Raw genomic sequence first — 16,537 nt, forward strand, 5'->3', positions numbered from 1 at the left:
GATTATAATAGAGATGGATCTTTGGAATGCATCGTCCATACTCAATCATACATACTTCCCTTTCGAATCAAATGCATAAAGTGATTTTCCAAGAAAAAAAGGGCAATTGATTGGTAGCAGTTGATTCACGTGGGGATATGGAAATCAGAGGGTTTAGTTAGAATAGAAAACCACAAAAGCACTTGTTCTTTCTTAGGGTGGAAAGTCACACCAGGTATAATACATACCACCACGCTGCTTTTCTTCACAGGCACACTTGTTAAGGGAAGTTCCTGACGGCTGGCCCACACAGCGGGCCCAAGGAGCGCAGGGGTCCTTCCCGAGGACTGGAGAAGGAGGCCTACCCGCTTAGAAGGGGGACGAGCCCACCTGCCGGGCCCAGGGCACCTGAACGGGAGGGAGAACCTGTGGCGCTCTCTAAACGCGGAGGAGTAAACAGTGAGGACCCCGAGTAGATCCGGTAAAAAGGGTTTCGGTTCTCATTTAATAAGCTAGCGAAGAACCCTGGCCAGAGAAGCAGGAAGAACTGGGAGCGGCAGCTTTGTCTCACCGGTGATTGGAAGCGAGATGACGGGAGGAAGCGGACGCCGGCAACAGGGAAGGAGGAGAAACAGAGCCGGGAGAGAGGCGGAGCAGGCGCCAGAGGCGCTGGGCAAACCCGCACAGAAGGCAGAAGGCAAGACAAACCTCCCAACTCCCGTCAGCTCCAAGGAAACTGGGGTCATGGCTCTGCGTTTCAAACAGACCCCAATGCACAACATTCTCCACTCTCCCCACGAGAAAACCCAGGATGTGCTTTTTACTCAGTTTGGAATTAAAGCATTTAAGGATCTGAATAAAATGGACAAATCTGTTAATTTGGCTACATAAATTAACAATTATATTTTATTTAAAATATACCTTTCTAACTTTCATATTCTAAACAACTTATTCAAATTCTAGACTCCCCTTCAAGATCTCAGGATCCATCATGAGGCCATTCCCTGAGACACTTAATACCTTTTCCCAGCACTCACCATCCTCACTTCCAGTTCGGTTGTCTGGGATGCAGAACTTTCTGAATGTATGTATGAAGCTGTTACCGGCTACCCTATCTGAACATAACTTGTGTGATCCTACTGGGAGTTATTCCTTCACTCTCCGCAGAGCTGAAAACTAGGATTCTTCTTTCATACCACGTCACAGAATAAATCAGTTTTGTTCCATAAGAAACACAATATGTGAAGTCATAAAAATCAATCAGGTATATGAAATCAATAATACGGACTGAGGGGCAGAGCTCCCAGATTGCTAACATTAACCTTGAAGGAGGACGAAGAGAAAACAATGTGGGTGAAGTCAGGACTAGTTCCCAGAGACCTTCCTTAAACACAGGTTTTTCTTATTTTTTACATTTTAATTTTCAATTAATCTATATTTGTTAACAGTAATGGTAATGTAAACCCAGTATGATTTCCTTTTTTGTTTTTTAAAATTGTGATAAAAATCTTAAATATGTAGTACCAAGGCAAATATAAATGTGGACATGTCATAAAACTGTATGAAATTTTGACAAAGTTCAAATCACATTATTAGGAGACCTGGGACATGAACCTTTCAGACACAGCATCAATTATAACGGTAAATGGTATAATTTACAATTGTAATTGTAAAACGGTACTGTGCCAGTAACACAACTACAGGGTCAGAGGGGTATGATGAAAGGAATCTGGTCCAACTTCCTATCTCAGGCAGCTAACGCTTTGAAAAGGCGGAGTGGTCTTATTGGGAAGAAGAACAAAGCAGAAAAAGAAGAAAAGGTCTAAGAAAAAAAATATTGAAAAAGTACAGCATTCTTCAAAATCCATAGCTCTTCATATCCAGAAAAGTCTTCCTGAAGCCCAAAATGCTGATAAGCATTTATTTTCCCCTGCAATACGTTTAAGATTTTTTGTTGTAAAATTCAATTTCAAAACCTTCAGCTGTTCAGGGTCTAAGACTGTGAACATTTACCAAAACCTGAGAGACAGTTAAACTATTTTCATTACAAGTACCGCTCCTGCAAAGGCACTGAAATAGTACCACAAAACAAAAGCTACCGTATCTGTGTTTAGATATTATTAAAGTCCCTACCACCCGAGAATAAAATGGTCCTGAGAGACAGAAATCTTTCTATCCTCTAGGACAGGGATAATGATGTGTCCACAATGTTCTAGCCCCGTTTACGGTGGTTCCTGTATCTGTTGTTTGGCCCTAAGATGAGCATTAGGGTTTTGTTAGTGTGTGTTAGGACAGTAATTACTTTCAGATTCATTTGGTAGAATTAATTCTACAGTAAAGGGAGCATAATAAATGATACATATTCACTGAATTTCGTAATATGTTTTGATGTGTTATTTTCTTACCATATTGTACCAGGCACTAACAATATATTTCTCCTCCATCTCTCTTTGACTCTTTGTTTTCTCATATTCTTTCTAAAAAGCAAGCACATGTAAGCATGTTAAGATGAAAAACAATTCAACATAAATAAAATACTCACAATAAACTATCTAAGTTCACGGGCACAACTCTACAGTCAGCTCTCTATATCCATGGGTTCCACATCCACGGATTCAACCAACCCCAGATCGAAAATGGTAAAAAAAAAAAAAAACAACCAAACAAACAAACAACCAGGAAGTTCCAAAAACCAAAACTTGAATTTGCCACGCATAGACAACTATTTTTTTTTAAAGTATGGATATCTTTTTTTAAAATTAATTAATTATTTTTGGCTGCGTTGGGTCTTCGTTGCTATGCGTGGGCTTTCTCTAGTTGCGGCGAGCCAGGGCTACTCTTCATTGCAGAGCGTTGGCTTCTCATTGCGGTGGCTTCTCTTGTTGTGGAGTACGGGGTCTAGGCGTGCGGGCTCTAGAGCGCAGGTTCAGTAGTTGTGGTGCACAGGCTTAGTTGCTCTGCAGCATGTGGGAATCTTCCCGGACCAGGGCTCGAACCGTGTCCCCTGCATTGGCAGGCGGATTCTTAACCACTGCGCCACCAGGGAAGTCCCCATAGGCAACTATTTACATAGCATTTACATTGCATTAGGTATTATAAGTAATCTAGAGATGGTTTAAAGCACATGGATGATGGGCTTAGATTTTATGCAAATAACCACATTCACTACTTTCTACGAGGGACTTGCGCATCCATGGATTTTGGTAACTGTGACTCGTGGATGTTGAGGGACCACTGTGCACAGCAAGGCTTCTAGAATCGAAAATTTAAAAATCAAATGTCTTATCATATTACAGTAAACTACCTCCAATGAATAGAATTGCCGATCCCGTTCGTGGAGCTGATTTTTAAGAGCTTGTATTTCTGGTGCTGCTCCTTGATTTTGTTTAGGATCTAAAGTACGGATAACCTGCAAAAAGTAATAAAAGAAAAACTTTAAAAGTCTCAAACCCAAGGAGTGTAATATCTAAGGAAGCAGTCATTAAAAAAAAAGATAAACCTTATGAGACTCAAAAGTTATCTTACGTGGACACTTTAAAATCTGAATGTATAAAATGATATCCAGTTGTTACAATTCTTAATTATATAAAAATTTAAAATTATGTGAAAGAGTCAGTGATAAGAAGTAATTCTGGCTTGAAATTAATCACACTACAGCAGACACTACTGACAGCAATCTTCCCTTTTCCGTTCCTCTGACTTGGTTCAGGGGCCTCTGCCTCTGACCAGATGTGCGAGGATGGAGCGGGTCCCAGTGGTCCACAAGCCTGTCTCTGTGGTCCTTCTCCTTTGCCAGACGCTGGGTTTACACACAGCCTGGTGACACAATTCTAGCTGGCCCACCAGAGGGCTTCTGGGAAGGGTCTTTGCTTTTTGGCTCAGCAGTTTTACTATCAAAAATGATCAACCCCATAGAAAACTTGAAAGAGCAGAACAATAAAAACCCATTTCCTTTAACCCGGATTGACCAACTGCAGCACTGCCACCTTTGTCTCATGACACATGACCCTCAAGCACTTCAACACGCATCTCCTTAGACTAAGGACATCCTCCCACAACATCTGTAAGAAAGTGAACCTCTCTATAAGTCATCACGATTCAGCCCAAATCCACATTTCCACAGGTGTCCCCAATCCAGGATCGCTGCATTTGGCAGGGAGGTCCCTTTGGGCTCCTTTACAGGAGAACAGCTTCTGGTGTTCCATGATGCTCCAGTGCCTATTTCTGCTTTCATAATGTGGATTCTCATCCCAAAGTCTGGATTTATCTGATGCCTTCCTGAAGGTGTTACTTAACTTGCTCCAGTAACCTCCTTTTCCCTGGGAACTGGAGCTAGGCCAGAAGCCCTGAGCACTGCCAACAGCAAGGCTCATTTGGAGACAGCGGCGGGCCCTCCCGCCAGGCACAGCCGATTTTGATAATTAGGCAAGGTGGGGCTGCCACTCATTTCCTACATAGAAGGGTGATTCCCTCTTGGTAACGAGTAAGTAACCTGGGGCTGGGGCGACCTGTTTTGATCACGGCCTCTTGCTCTTTTTGTCGAAAGACTCCTCGTGTCCTTCTGTGTGAGAGGTCACCGTTCAGGCACTGTATTTTGAAACATCAGCGAAACACAATGAGAAAGTGCAGTGAGAGGCCCACAGACTCACACTTACACTTTTGGCTTTCTCTAAGTATTTTTTATATCTTTCTTCCATTTGCTTCATTTCCTCTTCTTTCTTCCGTAAAGCTTCTTGTAATTCTTCAATTTTTAGGGCTATCGGTGAGACAGTAAAAAATTAAAAATTTTTTAGACCTAACAACTTGAAAATATTTCAACTGACAAAATAGTAAACAGCTTTGAGAGACTGTTTTGTCTATACTTATATATAATTTTATTTTTTTAAATTCACAATTTTTTTAAACAAAAAGCTTTTCTTAGAAATAAACAAAAACTACACTATGGAAGTGCACAAATTAAAAAGTATTCATGGATGGCTGAAGGGATAAACAAAATGTGGTCTATTTACACAAATAGTTGATTATTCAGCCTCCATTCTGATACACGTTACAATATGGAGACATTATACTAAGTGAAAATGAAAGCCATTATGTGAAGTGAAAGAAGCCGGACACAAAAGGACAAATATTGTATGATTCCACTTATATGAATTACCTAGAAGAGTCAAGTGCATAGGGACAGAAAGCAGAACAGAGGGCTACCAGGGGCTGGGAAGAGGGGAGGAGGGAAGTGGTTAACAGGTAGAGAGTTTCAGTTTGGGAAGATGAAAACGTTCGGGAGATGGACAATGGCTGTACAACAGTGTGAAAGTACTTAACATGTCACTGAACTATATACAATGGACTGGCCAAAAAATTCGTTCGGGATTTTCATCGCAACTCACGGAAAAACCCGAACGAACTTTTTGGCCAACCCAATACTTAAAAATGGTTAAAATGGTCATTTTTATGTTATGTATATTTCACTACAATACTAAAAAAGTAAAAGTCTGTGTCCTTCTCCCACATCCACAGAGAAGAATTGATAAAGTCAAGCTACAAACGGGTGTAAATATCAACCAAAGGAAAAGTCTGGCTGACTTAATGACACTGTGAAAAAAATTTCATAAAATATGCATTAGCATCCATCGTTAAGGAAAAACTCACAACTAAATTAGAAATTTAAGAAGTACTGTAAAGATGATTATGTGTGTGTGTGTGTGTGTGTATACTCTTTCTGTGAACAGGGCAAATTCCTTAATTGCTAGAAAATATAATAGGGCCTATTTCTAAAAAAACCAAATTTTATTTAAACTCATCACTAGCGCTAACCAACTGAAAACTACGCTAATTGGGAAAACTCACAGCTGTTGTTGAATCTCGGCTCAAGGTCCTCGATGATGGCTCTCTTCTTCTGCAGCTCATTATTGGCCTCATGCAGCTTCTCTCTGTAACAAAAGATGTTAACACTCTTACCTACCACTGTTCTGCATTTTTTCACTTGAAATGAAAGATATAAATTCTTTCTTTATGGGATACACTAGCATAGCACACAAGTGCTATGAAACAAAGATGAAAAAACTAATCCAACATAAACGTTATTTTCTAAATGACTAAAAAATAGAGACAAAAATCTCAGAGTTTGAAATAGTAGTCATTCTTTTATATAAACCTGCACAAGAGGTTAGAAATAACTTAATGATCTTTATTGTTTCTAGGAATAAGGATATCGTAAACATTAAATTTAAAACTTTGCTGAGGTTTTATAATGCAAAACTCTTGCAAAAAAATTGAAGCTCCTAAAATAAGAATAGAAAGAACAGTACACTCCAATAAAAACGAATAAATTAATGGTACATGCACCCACGTGGAGAGATATCATAGAATAATGTTGAATAAAGTCAGACACAAAAGGATAATACTATATGATTTTTTTTATATGAAGTTCAGAAAGTGGCAAAACTAACAAAGGGTGATAAGAGATCAGCAGTGGCTAGTCTGGGGATGTAATCAATTAATTAAAAGAGAGAACAAAGAATCCTGGGGTGTTGCTGGAAACATGCTATTGATCTGGGCTACCTGCCTATGTAGGAAAACACTCATCAAGCTGTAGACCTAGGAACTCAGGATTTGTATACTTTATTGTAAGGTATATTCCAATATAAAAGTAAAAGAATGAATGAACAGAAGTTTTTTCCTAGTATTTACATAATGTGTAATTCTCTATACTATTTAGTGCGGCACTCTGTAATATGAGAGGGAAAAAAGGCTGCAAAAATTGGAAAATACAGAAAAACACGAAGAAAAAATAGAGTACTTTGTTATATCTATTTCTGGTCTTTTCTATGCATAATACTTTAATAAATCTTTGTTGAGGGTATACACACACACACACACATGCAGACATATGTTACACAAAATAAATATATACAGTTTAAATAAGAAAAACTAAGCCCAGTGAAGAAAAAGGTTAAGAAATAAAAATTATCCCAGAACCTTAAAAATGCCATGTGTTCCTATCTCTTTCCCAGTGGTAACCAAAATCAAGAATTTTAACCATTCTCATGATTTTTGTGATGGGCCTCTGTGTATATTCCTGAACACTACACATTGCTTAATTTTGCCCTATTTTTACTTTACACATTAATTATACTGTATGTACTGTTCTGTGACCTCCATTTTTTACTTAACATGCTGTTCTTGAGATTCATTTATGCTCATGTGTTAGCCCTGGTTTATACCTTTTTATTGCTGTACAGTGTTCTATTGTTTGAATATATCCCAATCTATTTATCATTTTACAGTTGGTGATATTTGTATTGTTTCTGCTTTTCTGTGATTAAAAACAATGTTCTTTCTTGTTAAACACACAACTTGTGAGGAAAGAAGTGTGTCCAGACATTACCCAGTGCTCTTGAGCTCCTATGTTGTTTCTACTTCTGGCCATGAAGGTATGGATAACTGTTACTGGACTTGCTCTCCTGCTAATAACAAGTAGGAAGCTGGGCAAACTATGTAAAACAACTGTTTCAGAAGATGGACAGTAAGCAGTACAAGATTCTGATCCTCAGAGAAAGAAAACCAGAGTGGGAACCCCTATGATCTCTCTGGCTTTCTGTCTGCAGTCAGGAGGAGATCACAGGAAGGGTGTGCCCATCCCCCTGAGATGAGGACAAAGAGGTTAGAACGTGGGGAGGCAGATGCGGCTAGAATTTTTGGAGCACAGAGTAAGAGATGAAAGAGCTATGTAAGAAAAGATCACCATAAATTGGCATATGGGTGCGCGTAAGTGTTTGGATTAATACTAAATTGCATGTTTCTAGGAATGGACACCACGAGGTTTGTCAAGGGACAACTACAGAAGAATGAAAAATTACTGGGGCTCTGAGAGGGAAAAATCCCAAAAGTCCACACATTTGAGTTCCAACTAGTCAGAGTTGTGTTCTCACTGAAACTGAGACATTTGGTAGGGACCTCAAAGTACAGAGCTTTTCAACTGGGGACAATTTTGCCCTCTTGGGGCTGTCTAGAGATAATTTTGATTGTCACAACTTAGGAGGGTGTTACTGGCTTCTAGTGGGGAGAGGAAAGAGATACTGCTAAATATCCTACAATGCACACAACCACCGCCTACAACAACAACAAAAAGTCATCAGAGGGAAATGAATAATAACTAAATAAACTACCTTATAGTCACTTTTTAAAAATAAATGTTTGAAACTGACAAAAAAAAACCCAAAACCCCAATGTTCTTTCACACTTTCTTCTGAATGTCTCCTGGTAAACATGGACCACAGCGTCTCTGGGAATCTAGGGTATACACAGAAACGTAGAATCAATGGGTCACAGAATATATGCATGTTGCAGTTTACTGAATAAACTGATGTATATCCCTACCAGCAGTGGATGACAGTTACCAGCACTCAACATCTCTGGCAATACTTAGTATGTCTGATTCTTAAATTTTACCAATTTGTTGTGTGTAAAATAGTCTTGTTGTAGTGTTAAATCTGCACGGTCATTCATCTTTTGAGATGTCTGTGGGCTCTGTGGTAGGCTGAACTGTGTCTCTGAAAAAGATATGGTGAGGTCCTAAACCCCAGAACCTGTGAATGTGACACTATCTGGAAATAAGGTCTTTGCAGATGTACTTAGTTAAGATGAGGTCATACTGGATCAGGGTGGGCCCTAATCCAATTACTGGTGTCCTTATAAGAAGGCCACGTGAAGATGGAGAGAGAGGTTGCATCTATACACCAAGGAACACCAGGGTTGCTGGCAGCCACCAGAAGCTAGTAGAGGGGTACATGGAACAGATTCTCCATTAGAACTTCTAGAAAGAACCAATCCTGCTGATACCCTGATTTCAGACTTCTAGCCTCAAGAACTGTTAGAGAATAAATTTGTTGTTTTTAGCCTTGCAGTTTGTGGTAATTTGTTATGGCAACCACAGGAAACTAATACAGGCCTCATCTTCACTAATAAATTCTTTTTGATGAAGATTTTTACCATGTAAATGAACACAGAACAATGGTCAGACAGTAGTTTTATGAAACCACAGGTATTCTATTATCTGCAATTAAGGGATGGGAAATGAAAAAAGGACAGAATTCAACACTAAATTCTCACTGCAGGTAACCTCACAGTGGCTGGAAGGTGACAGGTGCTGTTCTAGTATTTTAAGAACCTGCCCAGTGATAGACTTGCCCTAGGAGCGTCTCACTTTCCCATATAAGAAAGGAAAGAAAGAAAGAAAGAAATGAGGAAAGAGAAAGAAAGAAATTAGGATAGCACGCAGCAAACTGCCAGACTGTGGCCACTATGGTACCCAGGATGACTGTTTACCACAGTCTAACCCTGTAACGCTCCACCAGGCTGGCAATCCATGGGCACCCACACTCAATGTCTGCAAGGACAGAGTTTTTCCAGGAAGTGATAGGAAGGGTTACAGCAGTTACTGGGTGCAAGAAAAATTACAAAACACTCCTAACATTGTCAACCTCAGATATGGAAGAAGGTTTCTTCTTCATGAGAAAACAACTGTAATATTTAAAAATTTAATCTTTTAGATCAAAAAGTCATGTTCAGGTATGTCTGCAATTCAAGGAAATGTTTGAAAAGCTGCTACTGATAAGCTTAATAATACTTTAAAACATTTACATAAAAAGGAAGCTTCAGCTGGCCAGACTCTAGAGCTGGAAAATTCAGCCCGCGGCCCGTTCCTGCATAGAAAGCTTGGTTGGGACAGTCACAGCTCTGGTTTACATACTGCCTGTGGCCGCTCTCGAACCTCAGAGCTAAGTGGTTGTGACACAGACCACTGTCTGCAAAGCCTAAAGCAACTACTCTCTGTTCCTTATAGAAAACGTTTCTGACTGCTCATCCAGAGGGTCCCAAACTCCTAACTGGGATCATTAAATACTATCGTGAAGACATAAAACCCTGGAATCTCACTTTTGAGAAAACAGTTCTAACACAGTAATTGTTTTGATTTGAGGACCTGGGGTGAAGATGACCCTTTAGATACTATTAATGTCTCCTATAATCTTCTATACCTTCAGGGCCACCCATGCCACTGCCTAGATACTCTGTAACCACCAACACAAAACACTGATGTTTCACTGGACAATGTAACAATGAGCCTCAATAAGCTTTTATACTTACAGATGTTCTTCAAGCTTCTTTTTTAGAAGAACTGACTGAAAATGGAAAATAAAAAAATAGTTTATTACTTAACATTTTAATTAATAAGCTAATTTAAAAAAATTAAGAATACAGTAGTAAATAACTGAGTGAGCCCTCAGTAAGTTCTCTGGTCAAAGAGCTGAAAATACACAATGTACCCAAGTTTATTTCTCTTTGATAAGGGAGACAGCAGTCTATAAGTGATAAAAACGATCAGTATAAAATACCCATAAACTGTATGTCTGAATTCTCTATTTATAGTCAGGGAAATGAATAAAAAAGCCACTTATGTACAGACCTAATATTCCTGGATGCAATAGGCAAGTAGAACTCTAATAATAATAGACGGTCCCTAAGACACTTTTTATCTGCTATATTTTCCTTGCATCATGGGATCAACTTCCGTAAACACTTACTGAATTAATCAGAAGTTTCTGATATGCACAGGTTGCAAATAGTTTATGTGACAGGATAGGAACGTGAAAGATGGGATATGCACAGCATTTAATATGTTGGAGAATGCAGCTTTGACTGGGTATTTAAAAAAAGAGTCTCCTGAGAAGCAGGAGATCAGAACTGACCTAAAATGAACAAAGAATAACGGCATTCCATACAGGACCACCAGGTTTCATAATTAAACTCAACGCTTGTAGGGTACACATTACTAATGAATTCTGTGAAACAGTTCACGATGAGATAAATAGTTACATAATTAAGTCAGCCAAACCCAAATAATACAGACTTAGGAAACAAACTGTCCCATCAGTCAAGAGCAGCACGGAGGGGAACATACCCGTCACACCGGGCTCTTCCATTTTCAGTCCCCTGACTTGATAGTGATTACTGTCATCGCTTATTCGAGCCCATTCTGACACAGCTCTGGAATATTCAAATGCACTTTTTTGCTGAGTATGTCAACTACAGCTAGGTTAGTGGACCACAATGTCCTCTACCACTGCTTCCCCCAAACATAGAGAAAGATGATGACCCTGTTGACTTTTTATTTTTTAATAAATTTATTTATTTTTGGCTGCATTGGGTCTTCGTTGCTGCATGCGGGCTTCTCACTGCGGTGGTTTCTCTTGTTGCGGAGCATGGGCTCTAGGTGTGTGGGCTTCAGTAGCTGTGGCTCGCGGGCTCTAGAGCGCAGGCTCAGTAGCTGTGGCACACGGGCTTAGTTGCTCCGCGGCCTGTGGGATCTTCCCGGACCAGGGCTTGAACCCGTGTCCCCTGCATTGGCAGGTGGACTCTCAACCACTGTGCCACCAGGCAAGTCTCAACCCTGTTGAATTCTGATTACTGCTCATTCCTTCTCCAGTACAGAGGGTAAAATGAAAATACTTTAAAAAACACCTTAGCTTTAATTGTGCATTTCTGTCTTGATTAGGCTCTAAGCAAAATTAATTTTTAAATCTGAGATAATATATAATAAAATGATTATGTAATGAGCAGTTAATATGCCAGGCACTCACTCAAGTTTATCATGTGCACTGTCTCATGTCAACCTCACAACCGTGAGTGATACCAGCCCCATCTCATGGCTGAGGGAGGTGAGGCTGGGGAGACATTCAGGGGCTCTCCAGAGGCAGATCCCAAATTAAAACCCAGGCCTGCCAGACCCCGGAGTCTATGCACAGTCTTCACCTCCAGTGAAGCCTCTCCAGTGGAAGACTGTTACTCATAAAATGTGGCATCAGGAGGCCAGACTGTGACAGCAAGCTAGCTTCAAAATACTTGATAAAAACAAACTAGTTATAACAATGGGGGTAGGAGCGGGATGGGAAAAAAAAGGAGCAGAGTTCCTTTTAGCCTGACCGGTTAGGTTTTTGATATCCTTTAAGTATCTTAATTGTAAAGAGCATAAACCTATAAGTAATGTTGGTATATTCCTTTTGCATAAAACTCCTGTTAATTTAAAATTTCAACCACATCAACTATGATGGCAGATAATGTATAAATCAAAAAACTCTTCAATATATAGAAATGAATAGAAGCCATACTTACAATAGCCTTGAGCAGAAACCATGCCAAGAGACAGAGAGGACATATTAGTATGAAGCAAACACAGCAGCCAATAGAAGGAACGATTTAGTAATTCATGAACAGAAGTAAAAGACACGCATTTTTTTTCAAAAATGTACATTTTTCTTTCTTCTATGGTCTCCTCATCCTGTCTTGTTCTCTGGAGTTTTATACACTGTGGCTAGCTCAAATTATCCATATGCCTGGATATAACAATGCTTTTCTGCTTCCATGCTAAAAATAAATGACATAAAAATAATAATAAAAATGTGCAAATCACGCTACTCTGACTTAAGGTCACATGAAAGGACTGTGCTTTTGATAACAGAAATGGGCAGAAATTACGTTGTTCTTTAGAGAGGATCAATTCCATTTGGCAGGCTGCTCTGTGCATTACATATTCCTGAGAAGCAACACTGTAGGTTGGGTGAAAAGAGAGGCGACAACAACATTGAACACCTGCCGTGGGAAGAACCACACGTCGTGGTTCACACTTTTCTCCACATTATGCTGAGCCCGCCTTCAGAATGAGGCAAGTTTCTATCTGAATCTTTATAGAGAAAACAGCTCTGAGAGAATTTTCAAGAATTTAGAGCAACACATCTCAGCATCTGAGCAGTCAAATAAATTGACTAATTTATGCAAATAGCACTTTTAGGCCTGGGAACTCATTTCTGAAATATGGCCTCTTAAAGCAATGACACACAGCATATTTAATTAGATTTGATAGCCACAGTGATATCTAATCAGGTTATGTAAAAAAATGTTTTACAGAATAAATACCTTTCTGTATGTTTAAATATAAGAACAGCAAGTATAATGGTTATTAGAGTCTAACACTAAGGTTGAGTGGATACTGATGTTTCGCCATTTTTACTTCCTAGGATCTGCACACCCTTCCCCTCTCTACCATAACAAATCAACAGAAAGTCTCCTCAAAGTTTTCGAGACCAAAACAAAGTCTACATTTACCTCAGTTTAAGGGACCTAGTGATTTCACTGAACTAAGAAATGTTACCCGCTTTGGTTCACTGCTAAGACCCTCTTAGTTTTACTAGTATTTTCATACACGAATGGTGGTTTTGCTTGTGATTTAGCATTCTGGATAAAGGCATGCTTGAAAGTAAACCATGGTATTTCAAACTAGTTCCATTTTAATAAGGGGATGATGTGGTTTAAATGTTGGTGAGAATTTTAGGAACTGGGAATCAATGTGGGGATCTAAGAAGAACTACCACCACATCAGAGGATAAATTACAGCCCATCATCTCAGAGAGCACGCTGCCAACATAAGCCAGATGGGTGCATAAGAAACTCATAAAATTAGGTCACCAGTGAGCTTTTTATACCTCACACTCTCAGGTTTTAAGTAATATGCTGTTTTGTTTTTACACCCTCTTACGTTACTAAGGCTGGATGGAACTAGATGTATCTACAGTTTTGACGCTGAGTGCCCCAAATGACTCTAACAATGAAAACAACCAAATAGGTTTATACTCAAAAGCCAGAGTTACTCTGGCAAAAGGAAAAAAGTTATCAACTGACTGAAGCAAAGGTTAAACTTCAGTTGTTATCCCCTCTTCACACTGGTTTTGAGCCCTTTTACAGGAGCAGCTCTAGTGTATACCGCTCATTAAATGTAAGGGATTTGCAAAACACGATTGATTTACGCCTGCATCAGAGCCTGACTACTATGAGCTGCCCCAGCTCACTGTGTGGGGCGGTGAGCATGGCGAGGTGGGGAGGACCCTGTTGCCGTCTCGGCACACTTACTCTTTTCTAGGTGAGTGCCCGCCAAGCACGCAGGGCTAGGGCAGAGGGGCAGAGTGCTAAGGGAATATTAAAATAGGGCAGTGAGCTTATATTTGAGAGAGAGAGAGAGAGAGAGAGAGCGCGTGCGCACAAGCGGGGGCAGGGGAGTGTGTGTGTGTGTGTGTGTGTGTGTGTGACAATGTGCGTGTGAGTGTGTGCGTGTATCTGTGTGGCGGGAGGGGCAGGGCGAGAAAGCGGGATTCATAAACCTAGAGATGGTAGCATTTTAGAAATGGCATTATTTTCTTTTTTTTTTTGCGGTACGCGGGCCTCTCACTGTTGTGGGCTCTCCTGTTGCAGAGCACAGGCTCCGGACGCGCAGACTCAGTGGCCATGGCTCACAGGCCCAGCCGCTCCGCGGCATGTGGGATCTTCCCGGACTGGGGCACAAACCTGTGTCCCCTGCATCGGCAGGCGGACTCTCAACCACTGCGCCACCAGGGAAGCCCGGCATTATTTTCTTAAAATCAATTTTACAACAAACATTGCTACTTGAACATGCTAAGTTTCTATCAGCATTTTTTTTTTTTTTTGACCAGAGGGAAAAACCTATACTCTTAATACTGAGGTGAGCACATGTAAAACATAAAACCCCAATTAATTCTTCAGCTGATAACTACAAGTGAACTTCTAATTCCCAGCAGGATGAATCTGAAAGAGACAATAAAGTACTGTCTGGTCCTTTTTATAAGGAATGTTAGTAAAAGGAAAACACTGTTTCTTTTCTATAACCACTATAATTACAATTATTTTGATTTAGACCATCAAATAAAAGTTATAGCTTTTCTTAACTTTATGAAACTGTTGGACCATCACTGGTACATATTAAGACTTACATCTTCTGCCTTTGAGCCTTGATCCTGTAAAGATTTTTGCAATTCTTCGACTTGTGACTGTACTTCTAGAAGTCTTTGATTCACCAGCCTAGAAATCAAAGGTACATTAATTTTCCAAGTTCTGACTAAACTTAATGCCTTTTGCCTTAGGTTTTCACATTGGTTCGAGAAACAGTATAATGAGAAAAACAAAGTCTCATGTTATAGTCGTAGTAGCTCACTTTTCTGGTTGTTTTTTGTATTGCTTAAAATGTCTATAATGATATCCAATGCAGTGTTTTGGTGGACACATTTTGTTGAGCTGGTATATTTATACACATATATTTATCTGAAATTCACTTCACTATAGGTTTGTTCAAACTGAGTGTCAGGCACCACACTCAGCATAGTGCTAGCAGACCCTTGCACTCGAATTTAGTGGGGAGACAAAATGTAAAGAAATAAAATACGAGCTAAATACTTCAACACAGCACACAGAGGTACACACAGGAGCGACGGCTGCTCAGAGAAGCTAGGACTGCACCTAACTGCGTGGAGGAGCTGGGCTTCACTTGAATGGAGACCAGACAGTAAGTAAAACGCTTATGTGGTTAAGGGTGGAAAGGGGATTCAAGACCGAGAATTCAGCATGTCCAAAGCACACAGAAAGGGAGCGGGTACGAAGAGTTCAGGAACTGTATGGCTGAAGACCAAGTTATGAGGCGAAGGAAGGCTGGAGATGAAACCAGAGGAGAAAAGGAGAGGCTGGGACACCCCTCTGAGAAATGCAAATGTATTTTTATTTATCCTATAATCGGGCCTAACATTTTGTTGGGATGGGAATAGCCCAGCCAGCCTTTAAAAATGCTGATTCTGGAGCTCAATCCCCATAAATTCTCTAGATCATTAGGATGCAACATTCAGGGGACCAGTAGGTCTTGGACGATGTGGAAGGATCAGATAGTGTTTCAGAAAGATCCCGCTGGTGTGAAAGTGGAGGAGACCGTCTGGGAAGCCCCACCGGGGCCGGCACAGTGATCACGCCTCCCCCTAAAACAAAGGGGGCAGAGGCGGGGTGCACGGAAAATGCAAAGGAATACAAGGAGCAAAAAGTAACTTAGCAGTCCGGTCTGAGCTACCAAGGACCATTTACTGAGAAAGGGAATACAGGAGGATCAGGCTGAGAAGGGAGCACAAAGGACTTCATGTGGTATTTGTCGAAAATGAAGTGATGAGAGATGCCTGTCGAACAGCTGGACACCTGCACCTGAAGCCCAGCGGGAGGGCTAAGCCGACCCTCCAGACCCAAGAGCCGTTCGGCGATGACTGAAGCCACGAGCATGAGTAACAGTGGCCAGAAAGAATGTGAACCAGCTCGGAGGAGGAACAAGAGGGGCCACGGCAGACCACCAAGCAAAGGGCTGAAAGAGGAGCCTCGCCCTGGACAGCAATCCAAGGACTGGGAGAGACACAAGCGAGGGCTGTTCCTGAAACTGAGAACAAGTCTGCGGAAGGGGAAACGATCCACAATGAAAACAGTAAAGAGGCGAGGAGAGATAAAGTCCTAACTGCTCCCACTGGACTGGCTAGTGAGTACTTGAGTAAAAGCCAGATTGCTCCCAGTTAAGGACAAAACAGGGCAATGAATATTTAGAATCCAAATAGCCAAGAAGTTCAGCAAGAAATTTTTTTTACTCAACAAGTGACAAGAAATTCTTACTGTAAACCTCTAGGTTCTATAATTT

General features: G+C 40.5%; 1 protein-coding gene across 5 annotated transcripts in view; it reads right to left on the minus strand.

Annotated features, from left to right (window-relative positions):
* HOOK3 (hook microtubule tethering protein 3) overlaps window positions 1-16,537 on the minus strand; it is a 129,041-nt gene that overhangs the window by 36,234 nt on the left and 76,270 nt on the right. For all 5 annotated transcript variants that reach the window (XM_060136287.1, XM_060136286.1, XM_060136288.1 and 2 more), the window contains 6 exons: window positions 14,814-14,901; window positions 10,123-10,157; window positions 5,824-5,906; window positions 4,635-4,735; window positions 3,284-3,388; window positions 2,385-2,456 (listed from right to left, as the gene is read on the minus strand). In XM_060136287.1, the coding sequence (XP_059992270.1) occupies window positions 2,385-2,456; window positions 3,284-3,388; window positions 4,635-4,735; window positions 5,824-5,906; window positions 10,123-10,157; window positions 14,814-14,901 (484 nt within the window). The remainder of the gene's footprint in view (window positions 1-2,384; window positions 2,457-3,283; window positions 3,389-4,634; window positions 4,736-5,823; window positions 5,907-10,122; window positions 10,158-14,813; window positions 14,902-16,537) is intronic.

This window comes from Lagenorhynchus albirostris, chromosome 21 (genome assembly GCF_949774975.1).
Source record: "Lagenorhynchus albirostris chromosome 21, mLagAlb1.1, whole genome shotgun sequence".
Lineage (NCBI taxonomy): Eukaryota > Metazoa > Chordata > Mammalia > Artiodactyla > Delphinidae > Lagenorhynchus > Lagenorhynchus albirostris.